An 18039-nucleotide genomic window follows, 5' to 3' on the forward strand; every position below is an offset into this window, starting at 1 on the left:
AATACTTCACAAATAATACATGTAATGATAAATAAAATATGATGATCAAGTGTGTGTTTAGGAAATTCTGAAGCCAGTGAAATGTTTCCTGAATTCTGTGAAATTGTGTAATAGTAAAGTATAAATTTGTCACACATTGGCTTTTTAATTAGTACAAATTGCACATAGTTTATTTCTCTTCTGAAGACACTTGTAAATACTAGTTAGAAAAGCCACTTACATGTGTTCTCTCAAGTGTTTGTTGAGATGAGTTTTGTACATTAAAAAGTGAATATATAGGAGTTTAAATTAAAGAGAAGAATTTCTTTTTAATCACAGATGTCAATTAGGTTTTATTTCATTTGATCAGATGTTATGATGTAATCCTGATCGGGGTCAGAGATCCAGTGATCTGGAGGCTATCCCTGTATCACAGGGTGGAGCTGGGAAAACACACTGTATTTGAAGCCGTTCCATTGCAGGACACAGTGCACGGACACGTGTTTCTGTTCATTTTAGCACAACCATTTCAACCTCCAGTAACTCCCAACTTTTTTTTGAAGGTGGAAGAAACCGGAGAATCAAGAAGAAACCTGATCTCAGGATTGAATGAGGAAGACAGGAGCTGTGAGACAGCAATGCTACCTGCTGTGCCACCATAACACCAGGAGAAATGCAGTGAAGATGCATTATTAATATTTTAAATCTTTAAGGTGAAGATATATTTTTTAATATCTGAGTAGTGGAATATGTTTATATTTACCTACTTTAAACAGCATCTTATTATGTTTCAGAATCACCTTTTTTCGCCAAGTGTCCACACACACACACACACACACACACACACACACACACACACACACACACACACACACACACACACACACACACACAAAATTTGTTTTGGTTACAGGAGCTCTACTAAATATGTATACATAAAGACAAAAATAAACATGGAGAGAGAAAAAAATTATAGACTAAAAGAGTAAAAAGATAAAAATGTAAATAATATAAAAAGGTGCAGTTGAGTCCTTTAAAGATGTGCCTAGTAAGTACTGTATATTAAAAGAGTATAAACTGTAAATTTTTATAAGCATAGAAAATATAAATATAAATTTACACAGCTTCTAGTAAGAGAATCAGCTAGAAGACATCCCCTAACTGACATCCCCATTTGATTGGACAGAGATTTTCTTTTCCAAAACAGAAGCTCAATACAAATCACGCTTTTCTATAGAAATCACTCACCATTCACCAGGACTTGTATGGAGGATAAATTAAGTACAATAACTGATATACTGTCTGATAAACTGATTTTAACCAAGTGTTATTAATTAACAAAGAAAAGCATATACTCGATAGGATTTCTTTTAAGAGATGTTTTATTTGACATTTATGGTGTGAGCACTTTTTCAAAATGTTCCACTACAGGACAGTTTGTGTTCTGGATTCTTATTAACTTTAAGAGAGGAAACGTGAGGCTGATGAGGGAGCAAATGTTTCTAGCTGCTTTAATGTAAGTGGTAAAAGATTTTTCCATTTATGTTCAACAATATTAAACTTAACATAGCAAAGCATGTCATTCAATATAGCAGCTACCTGTAATCACCGTTCAATTTCCATATCATTAGATTATCACACTTTTGTTTGAAACAGAATGGATTTGAATGACATTGCTGTTGTAAAAACACTGCTACAGATGAAGAGGAAGAGCTGCAGCTTTTGCCAAAACATTGGGAGCCTCTCTTTTCATTAAAATGCAGTCCAGCATGGCACCAGGACACAACGTGCAGGAAATAAACTAAAACAAGCTGCCACTTGGGGCCACTTTGTCCTACAGCATTTATTGAAATAAATTTGAATTAAGAACATTCATTCCCAACCTCCCTCCTGAGGATACACCCGTTCCTTTTTGTTTGGGTTGAGGTGCTTGCTAATGCTGCAGGAAGAGCAGCTCAGAAAGATGCAGTGCTAGGTTTTATATCCATTGGGGGAATCATGTTTTAGTGAACAAACCTTTACTGGGAATTGGTTTCTAGTGAAGTGAGAGAGAAAAATAGAGGATTAATAAAAATGTCAGAAATGCTCACTTTCATGTTTGGAGATGTCAAACGGTCTGAACATTGCTATACAGTCTATACAGAACAGATGTGATTACTTATGAAATGATTATGTATTGTTGTGGCTTTTATTATTTGTTTGCACTATAAATTTTAAGCTGCTAGTAGCATTGACCATTTATCCATTCTCAGTGAAGATGTTTTAGTTTTTAACATGATAGGAATACAGCTTCTTTTGTTGAATACTGGTCATTTATTGTGTTTTGCTCTAATGTGCACTGAAACTCAGTTTGAACTGAGCAGACTTTCAAAAGTAAATAAATAGTTTGAGCTATAAACTGAACAAAGAAAATATGATCTGTTGGTTAAATAAAACAACATGCACCCCTGAGCTTTCAGGTTGTGTTACTTTGCAGTAATGAGGTCATTCTACTGTATGTGTTCTGCTCTTTACAGACTAATTAGACACCACTATCACCAAGGAAATCTTTCTACCTGAGACCAATACAGCCAGCAGACAGGTGAAGCCTCACAGCTCAGGGTTGTACAGACTAGCTAATGAGTCAAAATTACATTAACTAGTCACTTCTGTAGGGACAAATGTTACCAAATTTGTGACTCTATTACTTAATTTGGAGACTTTATAGACAAGTGACTGTCTTAAACTTACATAGCTGTCCTGCTCACATCAATGATGCTGTTATGAAGTTGAGAGTGCAGGTTTGGCCACCTCACCACCAGATTGTAAATCCTAACTGAGTTACACGTATGCAGGGTAATGTTCCAAATCACTGATCACTGATGTTTCCCCAACAACAAATCACTGATCACTGATGTTTCCCCAACAACCAATCACTGATCACCAATGTTTCCCCGACAACCAATCACTGATCACCAAAGTTTCCCCAACAACCAATCAGTGATCACCAATGTTTCCCCGACAACCAATCACTGATCACCAAAGTTTCCCCAACAACCAATCAGTGATCACCAATGTTTCCCCGACAACCAATCACTGATCACCAAAGTTTCCCCAACAACCAATCAGTGATCACCAATGTTTCCCCCAACAACCAATCAGTGATCATCATTGTTACTCAAAAAACAATTATTTTCTGATAACTATATTCTGTCTTCAAAATAGCTTAATTCTTCATGTAACATACTTTGAGGTAAATAATTAATAAATATGCTAATTAAATTTTGTTGGTTTCTCTGACTTTCGAGCCTGCATTGGCCACATTGCACTGAAAAGAGCTGCCAACACTGATGGGGACTGTCCATTAATTGAGATGGTGAAAAAACGGTAGTGAGATATTTCCTGCAAAGAATGCAGGAAATATTTCAGACAAGACAAAGCTAATTCTACAGGCTAATGCACTGGGAAAATATCCTTTTTATAATTTTCTTTTTTTTCTTTAATGGAATGTCATCACTATATTATTGTTGATATTGTATGGTTAAGTGTAGGGGTGTACACGGAACCCTTTTTTTTGTAACCACCTCTATTGCCTGCCCCTGAAGGAATTGTGACTGAGCTCTTCACTCCCAGTTATTTTTCTTTGTACCTGCACATATTTTCTACTGAACATAGCATTTACAAAACAAATAAAGAATTTAAACCACAGGGGCCCTAACTAGCATAAAGCACTCACTAATGGGAACAGAATGAATGAGGAAATCCAGATTTACACCAGACGCTTTGTGACGTACAAAATCCGTTAATCATTTAATGGCCTTTGTCTCACAAGCTTTATATCGAACCCACTTTCCCACCAACATCCCCATGACTTTTTTGTTGTGTGCCACAGGATCCTATATCGTCCGTCCATTTTCTGTACCACTAATCATACACAGGGTGGCAGGGAGCCTGGAGACTTAGGGCACTCGAGACACAAGGCAGGGGACAGGGTGCCAAGTCACGGGAGGGCACATTTGCACACAAACACACACTCATTTACATAATATGGATTTAGAGATGCCAGAGCATTATAATACAAAGATTTACTATTTTGCACATTTATGGCACCAATTATTTTCTTCTCTAACTTGTATAGAATGAAAAGAACTGAAGCTGAAAATGTCATTGATATGAAACTGGGTATGACTGTTTATTAAAGCACAGATTCTTTGCTCTAAATAATATTGTCCCCCCCCTTTTTTTACTATAGAAATGATAACTAGTCATCTGACTACTTTTCTGAAATGTAGAATTTAACATAGAAAATCCGATTGGGAATTTCTGCACAAGAATAATTGGGCTTTGGTTAACGAATTGCGTTTTTTTCTCTGCATCCCATCGCCAATTATTTGTGAAAACCTGCATTAGCCAGTACACATGAACAACACATTCAGCCACAAATTAATTTCTGTAGGACTCGTGCTTTATTAACACTGATCCTGGGTCCAGTAGATATTACATTTTAAAGGATGAGCTGCACCCTGATGATGACTTGCAGAGAAATAATATAAATGACACATGGAAGTATTAAATTCACATCAGAAGGTGACCTGTCATGATTGGATATTTGTCAGAGGAGATATTGCTTATGTAAGATTAGACACTTTGTTATTGCTGGGTATGATTGTAAGCACTCGACTAGCAGATTTTTCTTTATTAAAGAAAGAGTACACCGAAAAGCAAGTGAAGGAGAAATAAGTATGGCATTTATATAGACCTTACCAGCACAAACATCCGCATTGTAAGGCAGATGAATATTTGAAACTGATCTAATGTGACTTATATCCCAATCACAACGCAGCCAACAGCTCCTGAGGCGTTATGGACAGGAGTTGTATGACAATTTCTGTCCCAGCATTCATATGGAATCTTAATGAGAATCAACAATACATCAGAGACATTTATTATATTTATTGCTGCTTCTTTCCATCACGCAACATTCCTGCTATCAGCAAGGTAGCATACAATCAATGCTCACTTACATCAAAGGTTGAAACGTGTACCAAACCCGATCAATTAATAAACACAGATTCTGTGAGATTTTTCACTCCTGGTTTGTTTTTTAATAACGTACATAATACAAAATAAGAGCTGTGTAAAGGATACGAGAGAAAGTACATTTTTCTTTCTGCTGTGTGATCTGTACCTGTCAAACAAGCTTCAGACTTTAGGGTTACAGCAGGACAGAGCACTGTGACAGACATGACAGTGTATGATGGAAGGAAAACCACAGATGGATCCAAGAAAGAGAGTTTCGGGTCATTGGACAGGAGACATGGATGACACTGTGAGGTGGTGATTTTTATTTTTTTTTTTAAACCAAACGGTTTTACAGAGCTCGTCAAAAGGAAAGTGGTACATTCGAGTGTTGAGTGGATGTGAACAAGGAGATTTCTCATCACTGCTCAATTGGTAAATAAGGAATAAAACACGAAGGGGTGTGCACATTGTACTTTTATACCCTTTTATAGTTTCATTAAATGTTGTGGAGCGTTCACAAAACAAGATCCTGTTACTACTTTTGTTATAGCAGCTATAAACCAGCCTCTATTTTTTTTTTCTCTCTTGAAATTACTAAAGCAGCAACTCCCCACCAACCAAATAACAAAAACACATTTAGAAGACTTCTTAAACCTCCTTATAGAAAACTTCATCAACTCAACAAATACACAATTTTGAATTTGTTCATGTAGCACCTCTACGCAAATCACTAAGCTGATTAAGATTAATACTGAATAAACCTTTCAGCCATGTGTGCTAATGTAAAAAAAAATAAAAAATTCATCAGCACCTTCTGACCTATCAGAAACGTTAATTCGATGGTGTTGCTGTATAATGATGTTTTAAACCGTCTTCCATTTGCTTACGTTTACATAATACAGTGAAAAGCTCTTTCAGTGATTGCTGAATGTGATGCAAACTGCCTTGGAGTCCAATTGAAAAGAGCTTGCAGATAAGCACTCAGAAAGTTGTCAAAATAATGGAAACGTTAATTAATTTGAAGTAACGCACCTTCTTTTTTCATGGACACACACACACACACACACACACACACACACACACACACACACACACACACACACACACACACACACACACACCGCACACTCACACAAAGCATTTGAAATCATGGAAATAAAACATGATATAATAGCCAAAAATTCACATTTATTTATTGTTAAACAAGTGTTGAACTTTACATTATTTGTATGGGCTCCTTACTAACATGTTAATGCAAAGAATAAACCAGTGCTGTAATGTATTCACAAAAGAGTTCAAAAGTATCATTGAGAATAATTTAATAAATAAATATCAGAAATCTATTTAGAAGAATGTGTCTGGAAAGCCTCGTGTTTGACTGTGGACTTGAGTGACTTTCAAGCCTGGACAGATTCTGTGAGAATCTTTTAAATAAAGGCAAGAAAAATCCTAATTTCCTCCTAAAGCCTGATGCTTTGGTGCAGCAAACTCATTTTCCTGAACAAGATAGAATTTAATGTCAGCAACCCCTCTAAGCTCTGTGTCCACTCATTTCATCTTAATCCTCATCCAAACACACCATGAGGAATAAACTGCAAGAACAAATCATTTTCTTATAACATGTGCAATTTTTTTTTCTCTCCACACAATTCTCTTCTGGATGTCTTATTTAATGTCTTAATTAACAAGTTTCTTTCTTATAGTTAAGGTTGCCTTCTTATTATGCACCTGAAATACAACAAAATATATATTTTATGCCATTATCCTTGATGGGTTTACTGTACAACCAAGAAAAGATAAGGCCTGGGGTTTGATTGCTAGTGGTTATACAGCACAATCTGATCTTCATCGTAAAGATGGGGCCGTAGATCCAGACTACTGAATTTTCTAAATAAACAGTCCCATTAGGAATATCTTCGTACACATCTCTGCTTACGTGCTGGAAACTCCATTTTTGTATATAATACAAAACTGGATTTAAAATATGTGACCCTATGTACAACCTCTGACAAAACATTGTACAAGCTGAAACAGGAAATACTATTATTTGGTATATTTTTTATCTTTTTTTTTTTTTTTTATGTGAAATCATTCCATTGTTCTGAGTCAGTCAACTTCGGCAGCTCTAAGACTTTGCTTGTCCAACGTTTCCCACGTCTGATTGTTTTTACAAGAAAAACGGCGCCATTTTAGACAAGTGGAATCTCACTGCAATGCAGCCACACAGGTCTACACGTCTTTGGGGATGTCAGCGAAACAGTGGAGAGCTATATTTCTGAGGGGAAAGTAGTGAAAGACAAAGAGAGATGAAGTATGAACCTTGTTCTAAACCCTCCCCTACTACCCCGCGTCCTTGTGGCAACCGGTGCTGATTGTTTTGCAAAAGAAAAAAAAAAGAAAGAAAAAAGAAAAGAAAAAAAGAACATATTAAAGGCTCGTGATGAGCTGCATCTGTCCTTCCAGTACGTCCACCTCTGGCTCGCACTCCTCTTTAGGGGATTGGGGGATGGGGATTATATAACCGTCACTGCTTCCCCTGCTCATTTGATAGTAGCTGTTCATCTGTTGGCCGGCTCCTAAATCGGGCATGCTCTTGTAGTAGGCGTCCTCGTCCCCGCTGTTTTTGGAGGGCGAGAGTTGCTCTGTCTGGAGACCGCCCTCGGTTAAGGGCGAGTCTCTCAGGTTCAGCTCTCTGGAGTACATGGAGTCCGTAGTGGGTGGCGGCAGACTGTGTTTTGTAGCTGTGGGCTCGGTTCTCACTCTCGCCTGAGTGTAATACAGGAGCGAGTGAGTCCGCTGGGGGATGAGAGGGGCATCCAGGTGATGCTGGTGGTGGTGCTGATGGTGCAAGCTCAGACTCCCCACCATTAAATGGCTGCTCTCGCTGTCCACGGGCACCAAGGATGTAGTCTCAACTACAGTGGTGTCATCTTTGCGACTGGTCCCTCCACTGGCTGCATTTCTAGTGGAGATATGAGGCTCGTGCCGCTGTTTTTTGGCGCATGTCCTCAGGTTGCTTTGTACCAGGTCCGAGATAATCATCTTCTCGAAGGCAGCTTCGTCTAGGCCGATGCCACCGTTGCCGTAGTCCCCATTCTGAAGCGAGTAGCTATTATTGAAGTTACCATTTAGCGGTAGAGTATCCATTGCACTTGTATCCCTGGCATTGTTCATTGACTGTCCTACAACAACAGAACATGTGAGGAGGGATGTACATTAGTCACTACTGGCCCTGTAACGATAGAAAAGGTTAAAAAAAATTTATATAATGAATGTTGTTTAGGACTGGCTTTAGATTTTAAGCATAAAACCTAAATCTAAAGCAATTATTATGATGTATTATGATGCATACTCATTAGATTGCTAGCATGATAATTACGATATCCTAAACAACATGAAGAAAAAAAAAAAAAGAAATAGCACAAACATCACAAACACATTTTAAAGGACACTGCCAAAGTGGAGCCACAGATGGGCAAGTTAGAATATTAACATAATTCATCAGTCTTCCAGCTTATTTTGGGAGGGGGAGTGAGAATGGAGTTGTGTGGGGAGGTGGGTGGATATGAGAAAAAGGAAATGAAAAAAGCACATGGCCAGAAAAGGGACCAAAAAGAAGAGAAACACAGACAGCCAAGTCTCTCACTATGATGAAGCCAGCAAGCAACCATCCAACAGCACGACAGACAGGCAAGTGGAAATGACTAACTTGAGACAACTCACATCATGTCTGTCTGTTCAGGCTATCTGGCCTAAGAGTAGCTGATGGACAAAAGAAATAAAAAAAACAAACAAACAAAAAACCAAATGATTTTATTGTAAAACATGATGTAATCACTGACAAAATCAACGTGAGCAAGGGTTCAGCAAATTAAATCTAATAGACAATTAAAGGCTTCTCTCCTCATTAAATGTCACCATTCAGTTTGTTTTTGCGAGCTGGGCCGTTAAGTCTGCAGTTAATTGAGTGGGTATGTGAGCGTTGTTGCCTTGGGCAGGTAAAGGTCGATCACAGCACTGCGCTCTTCTCACAGCTTGCAATGACAAAGGTTTTTTTTTCCCGCCCCTTTTCTGTTTTACTACACTGGGTCAGCAGTTATTGGCATCTCCTCAAATGGACGTCTTGGAAATAAAAAAAAAAAAAAAAGGGAATGAAAGAATGAAGCAGACAAAGAGACGAACATTTGTAATGCCTAGCGGGGGTTTGGGATCGAGAGAAAGGGGAGTAAAAGAAAACATTCTGGTAAACCTTGCAAATATGATATGTGTGAAAACGAATAGAACTATGTGTTTTATTGTGAAATAGTTCCTCGCTGATAACGGCCAAAATAATTTGCACGTAGAAAACCTGATAATAAGTGGAAATGCAATCTGAAATGGAGATGTACAACAAGGAAAATTACAGGAGCTGCTATAAAAAAGTAAAGCTCTTTTTTTTTTTTTACCACATGGGTATCCTGGTTTAAATTACCTGCAGAAGTTAATAAGACTGATCCAGATGATCATCTTGCATTTTTGATAATAATAATTTAATGAGGAGTGAAGATAGGATACTGCATCTTATAACTTAAGTCCAATTATTCACAGAATAGTGGCAAATGTGTTTACTGTAGTGACTCTACAACATTTATTTATAGTTCATTATCTGGATGGGGTGTGTTGCAAGTGTCCCTGGGGTTGATAATGCAATTTTCATATAAATAAAAAAAATATATATTCATAGGAATGCTACATGCATGCTCTTTAGTTTATAGCTAACCATTTTAATTGTAATTTTTATTTAATACTTATTTACATATTTAATTACTTTAAATGTAGAAGTTGCTAAATTTATCCAAATAATGAAGATATTTAACATTTAAGGCTATTTAAAACATATTAATTGAATACATTATTAAATATATTAGTTTACTTCCTAATGCTTGAACTAATCTGTGGTGATGATACACCCAATATAAACTTCCATACCGGTCATGTCATCAACATATTATTATTATTTTTTTTAACCAATTATCATCTCCGATATCCATGATAGGATATATTTTAAAATATTGAACTTGTATTATTGTATCTCATTCTACGATGAATATGTCATTTCCAACACCACATTTGTAAAACAGTTTATTTTGTTTAGCAAAACAATTGCCCGATCACTTATTATTTGTGAGTTACAGTTATTACAGTTATTAGAATTTTCCCTCCTTTTCGTAGTGTTATTTTTATAGTAGCTTTGTTTTTACTAAATGAATCTAAAAATCTAAAATCCAAATTGCATATTTCTCCCCCACTTCATAAACAAGTCAGTCCAGATAATGGCCATATTTCTTTAAAACATCTTTAAGATATCTGAACCACTTGCTCACTGAATATCGATGGTCTGAGGCTAAACCAGTGATTGTGCCTTTTTAGAAAAAAAATCATGCTGAAAAAAAAAATTTACATTTGATAGGCAAAGTTAAGTTTTACTCCCATACTTGTCTCTCTGTAGGTCGCTAGAGGCATGCAGCAAGAGGGAAAAAGCAGAGCAAATAGATATTAAGGTTTCACATCAATTTCCAAAATGTCACAGCACTTGAATGTCACACCCTGGGGCACGCTTGTAAATCACAGTCGCATATGCTTTAATTGTGTTTTAGGCTGAAGCTATTGGAATGGACTCCAATCAATTTCAACTTGATTATGTATAATTGGCTTTAATTCCAATGAAATAAACGGAAAAAAAAATAAATAAATAAAGGGATCGGTTTCACTCCACATTTTGAAGGATGAGCTTCAGCTTGCTTCATAATATTCATAATATTATGAACTGAAATACAATCATATCCATCAAACGATCAGAAATCAATATGAATAACTGGGGAGGAATGTACTGAATTGTGAAAGAAATAAAAAATAAAATAATGAATAAAAAGCTGAGCCTTAAAATGAGGAATTGTATACAGTGTATCAGAGACGACGATACTGAAATGTGTCCAGGGTAACATACATTTCAGTTCTGTCTAAACCAAACGTTTGGTTTATGCCTTCGATCTCGAATTCATATATATCTGTATATTAGAGAACAGAGAGACAGAGAGAGAAAGAGAGAAGAGAGAGAGAATGATACTACAAGGCACCAGTACAGTAGAGGAATGCAGTAGTTTAGTAAGCGCACCTGGAGAGTTAAAGACAGGAGCCGTAGGAGTGTTACATACGACCGTTTCGGCCAGTAAGGTATTGTACGGGTTGTTAGTGCCTTGGGGTCGTAGTAGAGGGTTTGTTAGTAGATAATTGGCCGTCATTCCTGGATGAGCAAGACAGAGAAGAAGATGCAGAAGTTCAGAGCAGAAGAATATGAGCACTCATAATATTTTATGACGACTAAAAGTAAGCTCAGGGGTCCATTATATTTCCGTTATTATTACACATATGACATTTGCAGAATCAGTGTTTTATTTCGATTTTCTTACTAGGTATGATGATAGGATAATTATTACTGAGCTGCTTAGTATAGCAAGCATTTGTTACCATCATATTAACAATATAAAATAATATTAATATCACAAGCCAGTTCATGTTGTAAGTGGAAAAAAAAATCTACCATCTAGAAAGGATCCTGACACTTATCTGGACAGATGATAGCAATTGGTAAGCATCTCATTTCATGAGTGACTGTATTCATTTGGAATTTAATTTTCATTTCTAAATAAAAAAAAAAAAAATATATATATATATATATATATATATATATATATATATATATATATATATATATATATATATATATATTTGTTGTCTCGGTCAGTGCAACAGAACAGAAGCATGAAGAGAGGAAAAGGATGTCAGCCCCTCCTGACTTATGCATGCATGAAGGACTGCTTTAGCGTTTTTGAGCAAGCCAAAGCAATGACTGAGGAACACAACCTTACCACTCGGGTCAGCTAGAGTTGAACATCATCTTCTCATCATCATACATTTGTGCCCTGGCTAAATAATAAATGACATTTTTTCTAAGTCCTTCAAATAGCATCCACTAGGTCATTGTACATCTTGATTAATTGATGTGCCTGGGTGTGTGTTAGGAGCAGAGGAGCTTATGAACTTAAAATGTGCAGTTCTTCTGTGGGATGGTGCTTTTATTGTACACGCGCACTGCACAAGGCTAACTTCTAGACCTTACAGCATGCACAGATGGCTGACAAATTAAAGGAAAAAACAGTGCTCAGATATGCTGCAGCCATGTGTCCTTAAAGGGAAAGGTCAATCCAAATCAATACAACGATTTTCTTACTTGATTGTGACTGTAATACCTGATTAGAGTGGTCTCTAACAGAACTATACGTCCTACAGTTAAATTGTTTTTCCTTTAATTTGTCAGGAGTCTGTAGTTTGGTACTTCAATACAGAGTCCATTGATAATTGCTCATTTACTAGCAAAGCAACTACAATCTAACTCCACTAGCTCTGAATTAATAAGTGACATTTTAGTTCACGAAAGAGCTTAAGAAACTTAAATGCTTCTAATGTGGCAACAATGGTGTCTGACTGACCTTGGTTGAGGGTTGATGTGCTGTTGATGTCCCCTGAGATGAAGGAGGATTCAGATTGTTTTCTTACTGTGTCATTCCACATTCTTCTGATTCGACTCTGTTTGATTAACAAAGACAGTAATTAAGCATTGACTCACTTTGTTTGGCAGTAAGAGAAAGATATCTCTATAACCTCTCTCTCTCTCTTATAACAAAATCCTTTTAACTAACTTCTTAACAGCATCATAATCATAACCCTGAAATCCAAGAAGAGTTGTTCTAGCAAACCATTCCCTTTTACGGATCCTATTACATATTTCCTAAATTATCCTACCAAATGTAAAACAATTCAGATACAGTTTGATATTCAGGAGCATGTACAAAAAAAAACATCATCAAAAGAACATGAAGCAATACTTCAATGTATGCTGTAGTAGAATCATCCTAGGATGCATTTTATATGACGCTTTCAGCTTTTAATTTACAACCTTCCTTTCTATTCACGTTGTGCCTTATCACTTCCTGAAAGTTAGAGGAAACTGGGTCAGCTCGGTTCTTCTCGGCACAGTGTGCTGAGCTTACCTGAGTGCCAGAGGAGTAGCGAGCACTTGTCCTTGTTGTTGCTGTCTTTGTGCAACTGTGGGAGCTCTCACTTGGCAAGCTGCTGCAGCAAGATGTGTGGCGGAGGCATTTGCTGTACTCTCTACGAACCTGCAATTCAAAAGCCGTTTGTGTCCTTTCAGTTCCTGAATGTATGTTTCTGTTAACAACTCAACAGCTCTTAGAAACGATTTTATCAACCTGGGGCAACATATAATGATGCACTCTTGATTTACAGATACATTAGACAGCCTTGGGTAATAAATGTGTGTATTTATGTATATATATATATATATATATATATATATCTCACATCACTGTTTAAATATAAAAATAATAAATGCTTTTATTATTAAATAAACGGTTTTTATAAGAAACAAGTAAAGCTCACTTTTTTCTGAAGCAGACAGTGGAAGATAAGGATGAACATGCCCTGGAAGGTGTTGAAAATGGTAAAAAGATATGCCAGCACCACAGACTCGCTATTGATAAATAACAGACCGAAGGTCCAGGTAAGAGCCAGCAGACATAGCAAGGCAAACGCTCCTAGAACCCAGGACCTGCGAACGCAGACACATAACACCAACTGTCAGTCTGCAGAGCAACGTAATTTGTGAGGCTTTAAAATAGGCTCTGGTGATGGCTCTAAAGTAAGACATCTACTAAAACACCAAAGAAAAAAAGGGGGAAAACATATATGGTGCAATAAAGTTTTAAAAACAGGTCCTTATCATTTGACCTGGGGCTGGGAGAAATGAGAAATGTGAGGGAACAAAACCGAGATTTGAATAAAGAAGAAATGAATAAATATGCACATGTATCAGTCTGGTTCTCATTAAAATATTACCATACTTAGGTGTGGAAATTTGGTGAATGTCACACTACTACGTGAAGAAACATGTCATTTTGAGCTGCATTTAGAAGGAGGAGAGAAGGAATATTGCACTTGAGGACTGCAATCATTTCAAATAGGTCCATTACACTTGAGGAGGCGCTGACAACACATCTTGGCTAGCTAAGGAACCAAAGAGATAGAGTTAGAGGAAAGAAAGAAACTGAAAAAGGAGAAAGGAGGAGTGGTGTGTGAAGATTCAAGGGAACCTTCAGACACCCTTGCTGACGGATAAGAGCATTGACAAACATGGAGGATGGGCATTTTAAACTGAGGATGAGGGAGCTGGAAGGTCAGAGGAACTGACGAGAGTGGCAGAGTGATGAAAGGGAAACTAGGAGGCTGAGAAAGAAATGTCTAGCTGACAGTCTTACTTGATAAATGGTTTATTATCTTCATAGCTAGAGAGCGTGGTAAGCAGGGAAGAGAGACAAAATCGGGTCAGACAGATCACAGTCCAGTTTAAAATAGAACAAAAGCAAACTGTGAAGCTGGAAATTGTAAAAGAGATGAAGCTGGCAGGGTCAGAGGCACGGTGATGGTCATTATCGTTCTGTATGTTAAAATGAAGCTGGATATTGTGCTGAGCCAATTCACTTAAGTAGAGTAAGATACAGTACAAATGTGGAACATATGCTTTAAAGCGAGTCAGTCAAAAGCAGTACTGTAATAAAGATTTACAGCTATAGTGGACTTTCTTATTTAACATCTCTACTGCCTTTTTTCACATAAACAGCGAACCAGAAACATTTGATTTATTCAACATGTAATATATGAGCACAGCTATACAAACAATAACGGTTAAAACAGCTCCTTGTGACAAGAGGGATCTAGTGAAATTTCATTGGAAATGTGCCCGTATATATTTATGCCATGAAAAATTTACTATGGCGCTAACGTTTTATGAGTGGCCATCATAGGTTGTGATATATGGTAAGAGCTTACCCAGGCAAATCGGTATTATAGTAGCCATCACAAACACGATAATTACTGGTTTGGGTAAGAGGAGGGTGAGAGAGAGAGAGCAAGAGAGGGAGAGAGAGAGAGAGAGAGAGAGAAAGACAGAGAGAGAGGACAGAGTAAGAGAGAGCAAAAGCATATAGACAGAAAAGGGGAGGGGGGGGTGTGGAAAAACGAGAAGAGAAAAGAAAGGAGATGCCACAGATTAGCTCTCTCCACATGCAGCATGCAAATAGTGCTTCCAGTGCCATGTAGGCTACGATCCTTGGCCCTGCAAGCTCAAATAAATAGATTTCTGACAGGGTACAATCAAATGTATAACACTGTGCAACATACTTCTGAGAAATCCTGATAGTGCTCATTTAGTTTATTCATTTGGGTTTTTTTCTTCTTCTTTTTTTTCATTATTCACTGCACTGTAAAACCTTGTCGTTCAATTCTGATGAAACTCAATATTTTGTTTGAGTAAAAGAGGCAGACAGATAGAAACGGAAGACATGTATATACTTATATGTTATTACTAAACTTTAAACAAAATAATAACCTCACTTGCAGGACCATAAAATGACCTTAGCATACATATTCTCTTTTCTAATATTAAAATATGTTCAGTGATTTTTCCAAATGAAACACATGGAAATGCTGTTATTCTTTCTGCTAAATCCTGCCACACGGACACGGACACACACACACATGGACACACATGGACACACACACACACACACACACACACACACACACACACACACACACACACACACACACACATGGACACACACACACACACACACACACACACACACACACACACACACACACACACACACACACACACACACACACACACACACGCAGACCCACACACACACACACACACACAGAGACCCACACACACACACACACACGCACACGCAGACACACACGGACACACACACGAACACACACATACACAGACTCACACACACGGACACACACAGACACACACGGACACACACACGCACACACACATACACAGACTCACACACACGGACACACACACACACCCACACACCCCTTCATTTTACAAGGAGACATCACCAATGAGAGTTACATAATGATAATTATCTTGTTTTTTTTATTATGCAGTTAGGTTTCATGCCATGACATCATCATTCAGGGATAGTCCAGACATTAAAAAAAATTTATTAAATGAGTTTCTTCTGTCCTTCTTTCTATATAATCGTTCATTACAAGAACTACATAGAAAAATAGTTTTGGACTGAAGAAATATCAAAACTCGGAACAGCTTCACTTACTTTATGTTCTCCAACCTGCTGGAGTCTGGTTTCAATGAAGTAGAGTGCTTCACCATTTTGTACATAGTGATGACCAGGAAGATGAGATTAAGCTGTTGGAAAAAAGTTAATGCCTGTGTTAATAAATCATGGTACACTTGAAAATGAAAAGACAGAAAAGTTTCATCTGTGGCACTCTCGGGGGAAAAAAGACGGCTAAATGTCTCTGCAGCCCGAGTGGAAACTGCTGGAGCCAACTGCTGGGAGATTCTATATTGATAAGGCTGTGAAAAATGAATCAAACAACGGCACACTGCAAGATAAACACAAGCACTGTTAAGAGAGAAGTGAAAATACAGAACAGCAGTAGACAAAAATGACAGGGGTATGGAAATGGAGCCACACTTAAAAAGACATGAATGAATGAATAGTATGTCTCTGTGTAGCTTGCGCTCTTTTACTTCCACACTCATGTCCGCACACACAAACACACACATACACAAAAACTGCTGAGGTTTCATGATCTTTTTTTAATGTGGCATGGTATGTGCTGTGAACGCTGAAAAAAAAAATAGCATATTCATAGCATCGCTCATGAACAACACCACTAGCTGGTGTGAAATAAGCGTCAGCACGGCAACTTGCTTTTCGGTGCCACACAATCTAATTGATTTGTGCACTGCCCTCAAACAGCAGAGATAATCAATATACCTCCTCCCTCACATCAGCAGCTGTTACACAGGAGTCAGTGACAGGACACAAATGCCAATGAGAGAATGAAGGAAGGGATAAGATGAGAACGGAAAAAAAAAAATTCCAATGTAACGGTCCTTTTGGCAGATTGCCGTGATGCCGCTGTGATGTCGTGTTTGTTGGTGCCACTGGCCTGACTCCAGTGTACCGAAATGCCCTTCATACACTCTCACACTGCCTGGAGTGGTGACATGGATCTGATGAGACAGGTGAAGAGGGAGTGCATGTGTGGGGAGCAAGGAAAGCATACACTCTCGACCCCCTCAGCCAGCACACACCACCAACTCACTTTCCCTGCTGCCCTCCCACAGGCTTCTGTTACCTTTGTAAGAGCTGCTCCTGACTTAGCTCCTCTCTCTCTCTCTCTCTCTCTCTCTCTCTCTCTGTCACTTTCTTTCTCTCTACATATAGAAGGCCCTGAGCTGTACTGTGGAGAGAGCTTTTTACCGCGCTGTGGGAGTCGGCATGTGTGCCCAGTGAACTCTGCATGAACCGGATGAAATATTAAAAGTGCAGATGGAGCTGTCCGGATGATGCAAACAGCTCACGACGCGTCATGATCCGATGCCTCGAGACCACTCATTACTTCCATGTACTTCTTTACATAGATCTAATGCCCCTTTGTGTCCCAGAGCAGACCAACCTCTGGCTGCCTGCATGCTTCCAAAAGCTTCCAGGAACAACCACTTTATAAAGAGCAATGAAAGCAGAGCAGTGTTTTTCAAAGTTACAAGACCACCCTAGGCCTTTCATGCTCGATTCAGCAAAACTGTTCTATTTTTCCCCGTTTTCTAAAATCAGGCTGCTGCGAGTGTTGCACGTTGAATAATGAGATTGTCTTTGTGTGCTTTTTCCCTTCCCCCTCCCAAAACGCTTTTCTTACTTGACAAGGACAAAGCCAATTTGCTGAGAAACCCTATTTCTATTAGTATAAACGTACACTGTGCTAATAGAAATAGGGTCATGGGTTTAGGGGAAACCTTGGCCCCAGTGATTCCCCAGAGAACTTGCAGCCATTGTGCCTCATCTCACATTGTCAATTGGGAAAATGGGCTGCGACAACTGCCTGAGA

General features: G+C 38.1%; 1 protein-coding gene across 26 annotated transcripts in view; it reads right to left on the reverse strand.

Moving 5' to 3' along the window:
• Nucleotides 1-5038: 5038 nt before the first annotated feature.
• adgrl2a (adhesion G protein-coupled receptor L2a) overlaps nt 5039-18039 on the reverse strand; it is a 90042-nt gene continuing 77041 nt past the window's right edge. For 4 of the 26 annotated variants that reach the window (XM_047810320.1, XM_047810317.1, XM_047810321.1 and 1 more), the window contains 9 exons: nt 16236-16327; nt 14926-14970; nt 14355-14381; nt 13480-13648; nt 13071-13199; nt 12510-12606; nt 11135-11263; nt 10455-10472; nt 5039-8162 (listed from right to left, as the gene is read on the reverse strand). In XM_047810320.1, coding sequence (XP_047666276.1) covers nt 7408-8162; nt 10455-10472; nt 11135-11263; nt 12510-12606; nt 13071-13199; nt 13480-13648; nt 14355-14381; nt 14926-14970; nt 16236-16327 — 1461 coding nt within the window. In that variant the 3' untranslated portion in view covers nt 5039-7407. Of the gene's footprint in view, nt 8213-8703; nt 8743-10420; nt 10473-11134; nt 11264-11888; nt 11947-12509; nt 12607-13070; nt 13200-13479; nt 13649-14354; nt 14382-14925; nt 14971-16235; nt 16328-18039 lie in introns of all 26 variants that reach the window. The other 22 variants (XM_047810338.1, XM_047810340.1, XM_047810325.1 and 19 more) reach the window with 16 other exon arrangements.

The sequence above is a fragment of the Tachysurus fulvidraco genome, chromosome 2 (assembly GCF_022655615.1).
Source record: "Tachysurus fulvidraco isolate hzauxx_2018 chromosome 2, HZAU_PFXX_2.0, whole genome shotgun sequence".
NCBI lineage: Eukaryota > Metazoa > Chordata > Actinopteri > Siluriformes > Bagridae > Tachysurus > Tachysurus fulvidraco.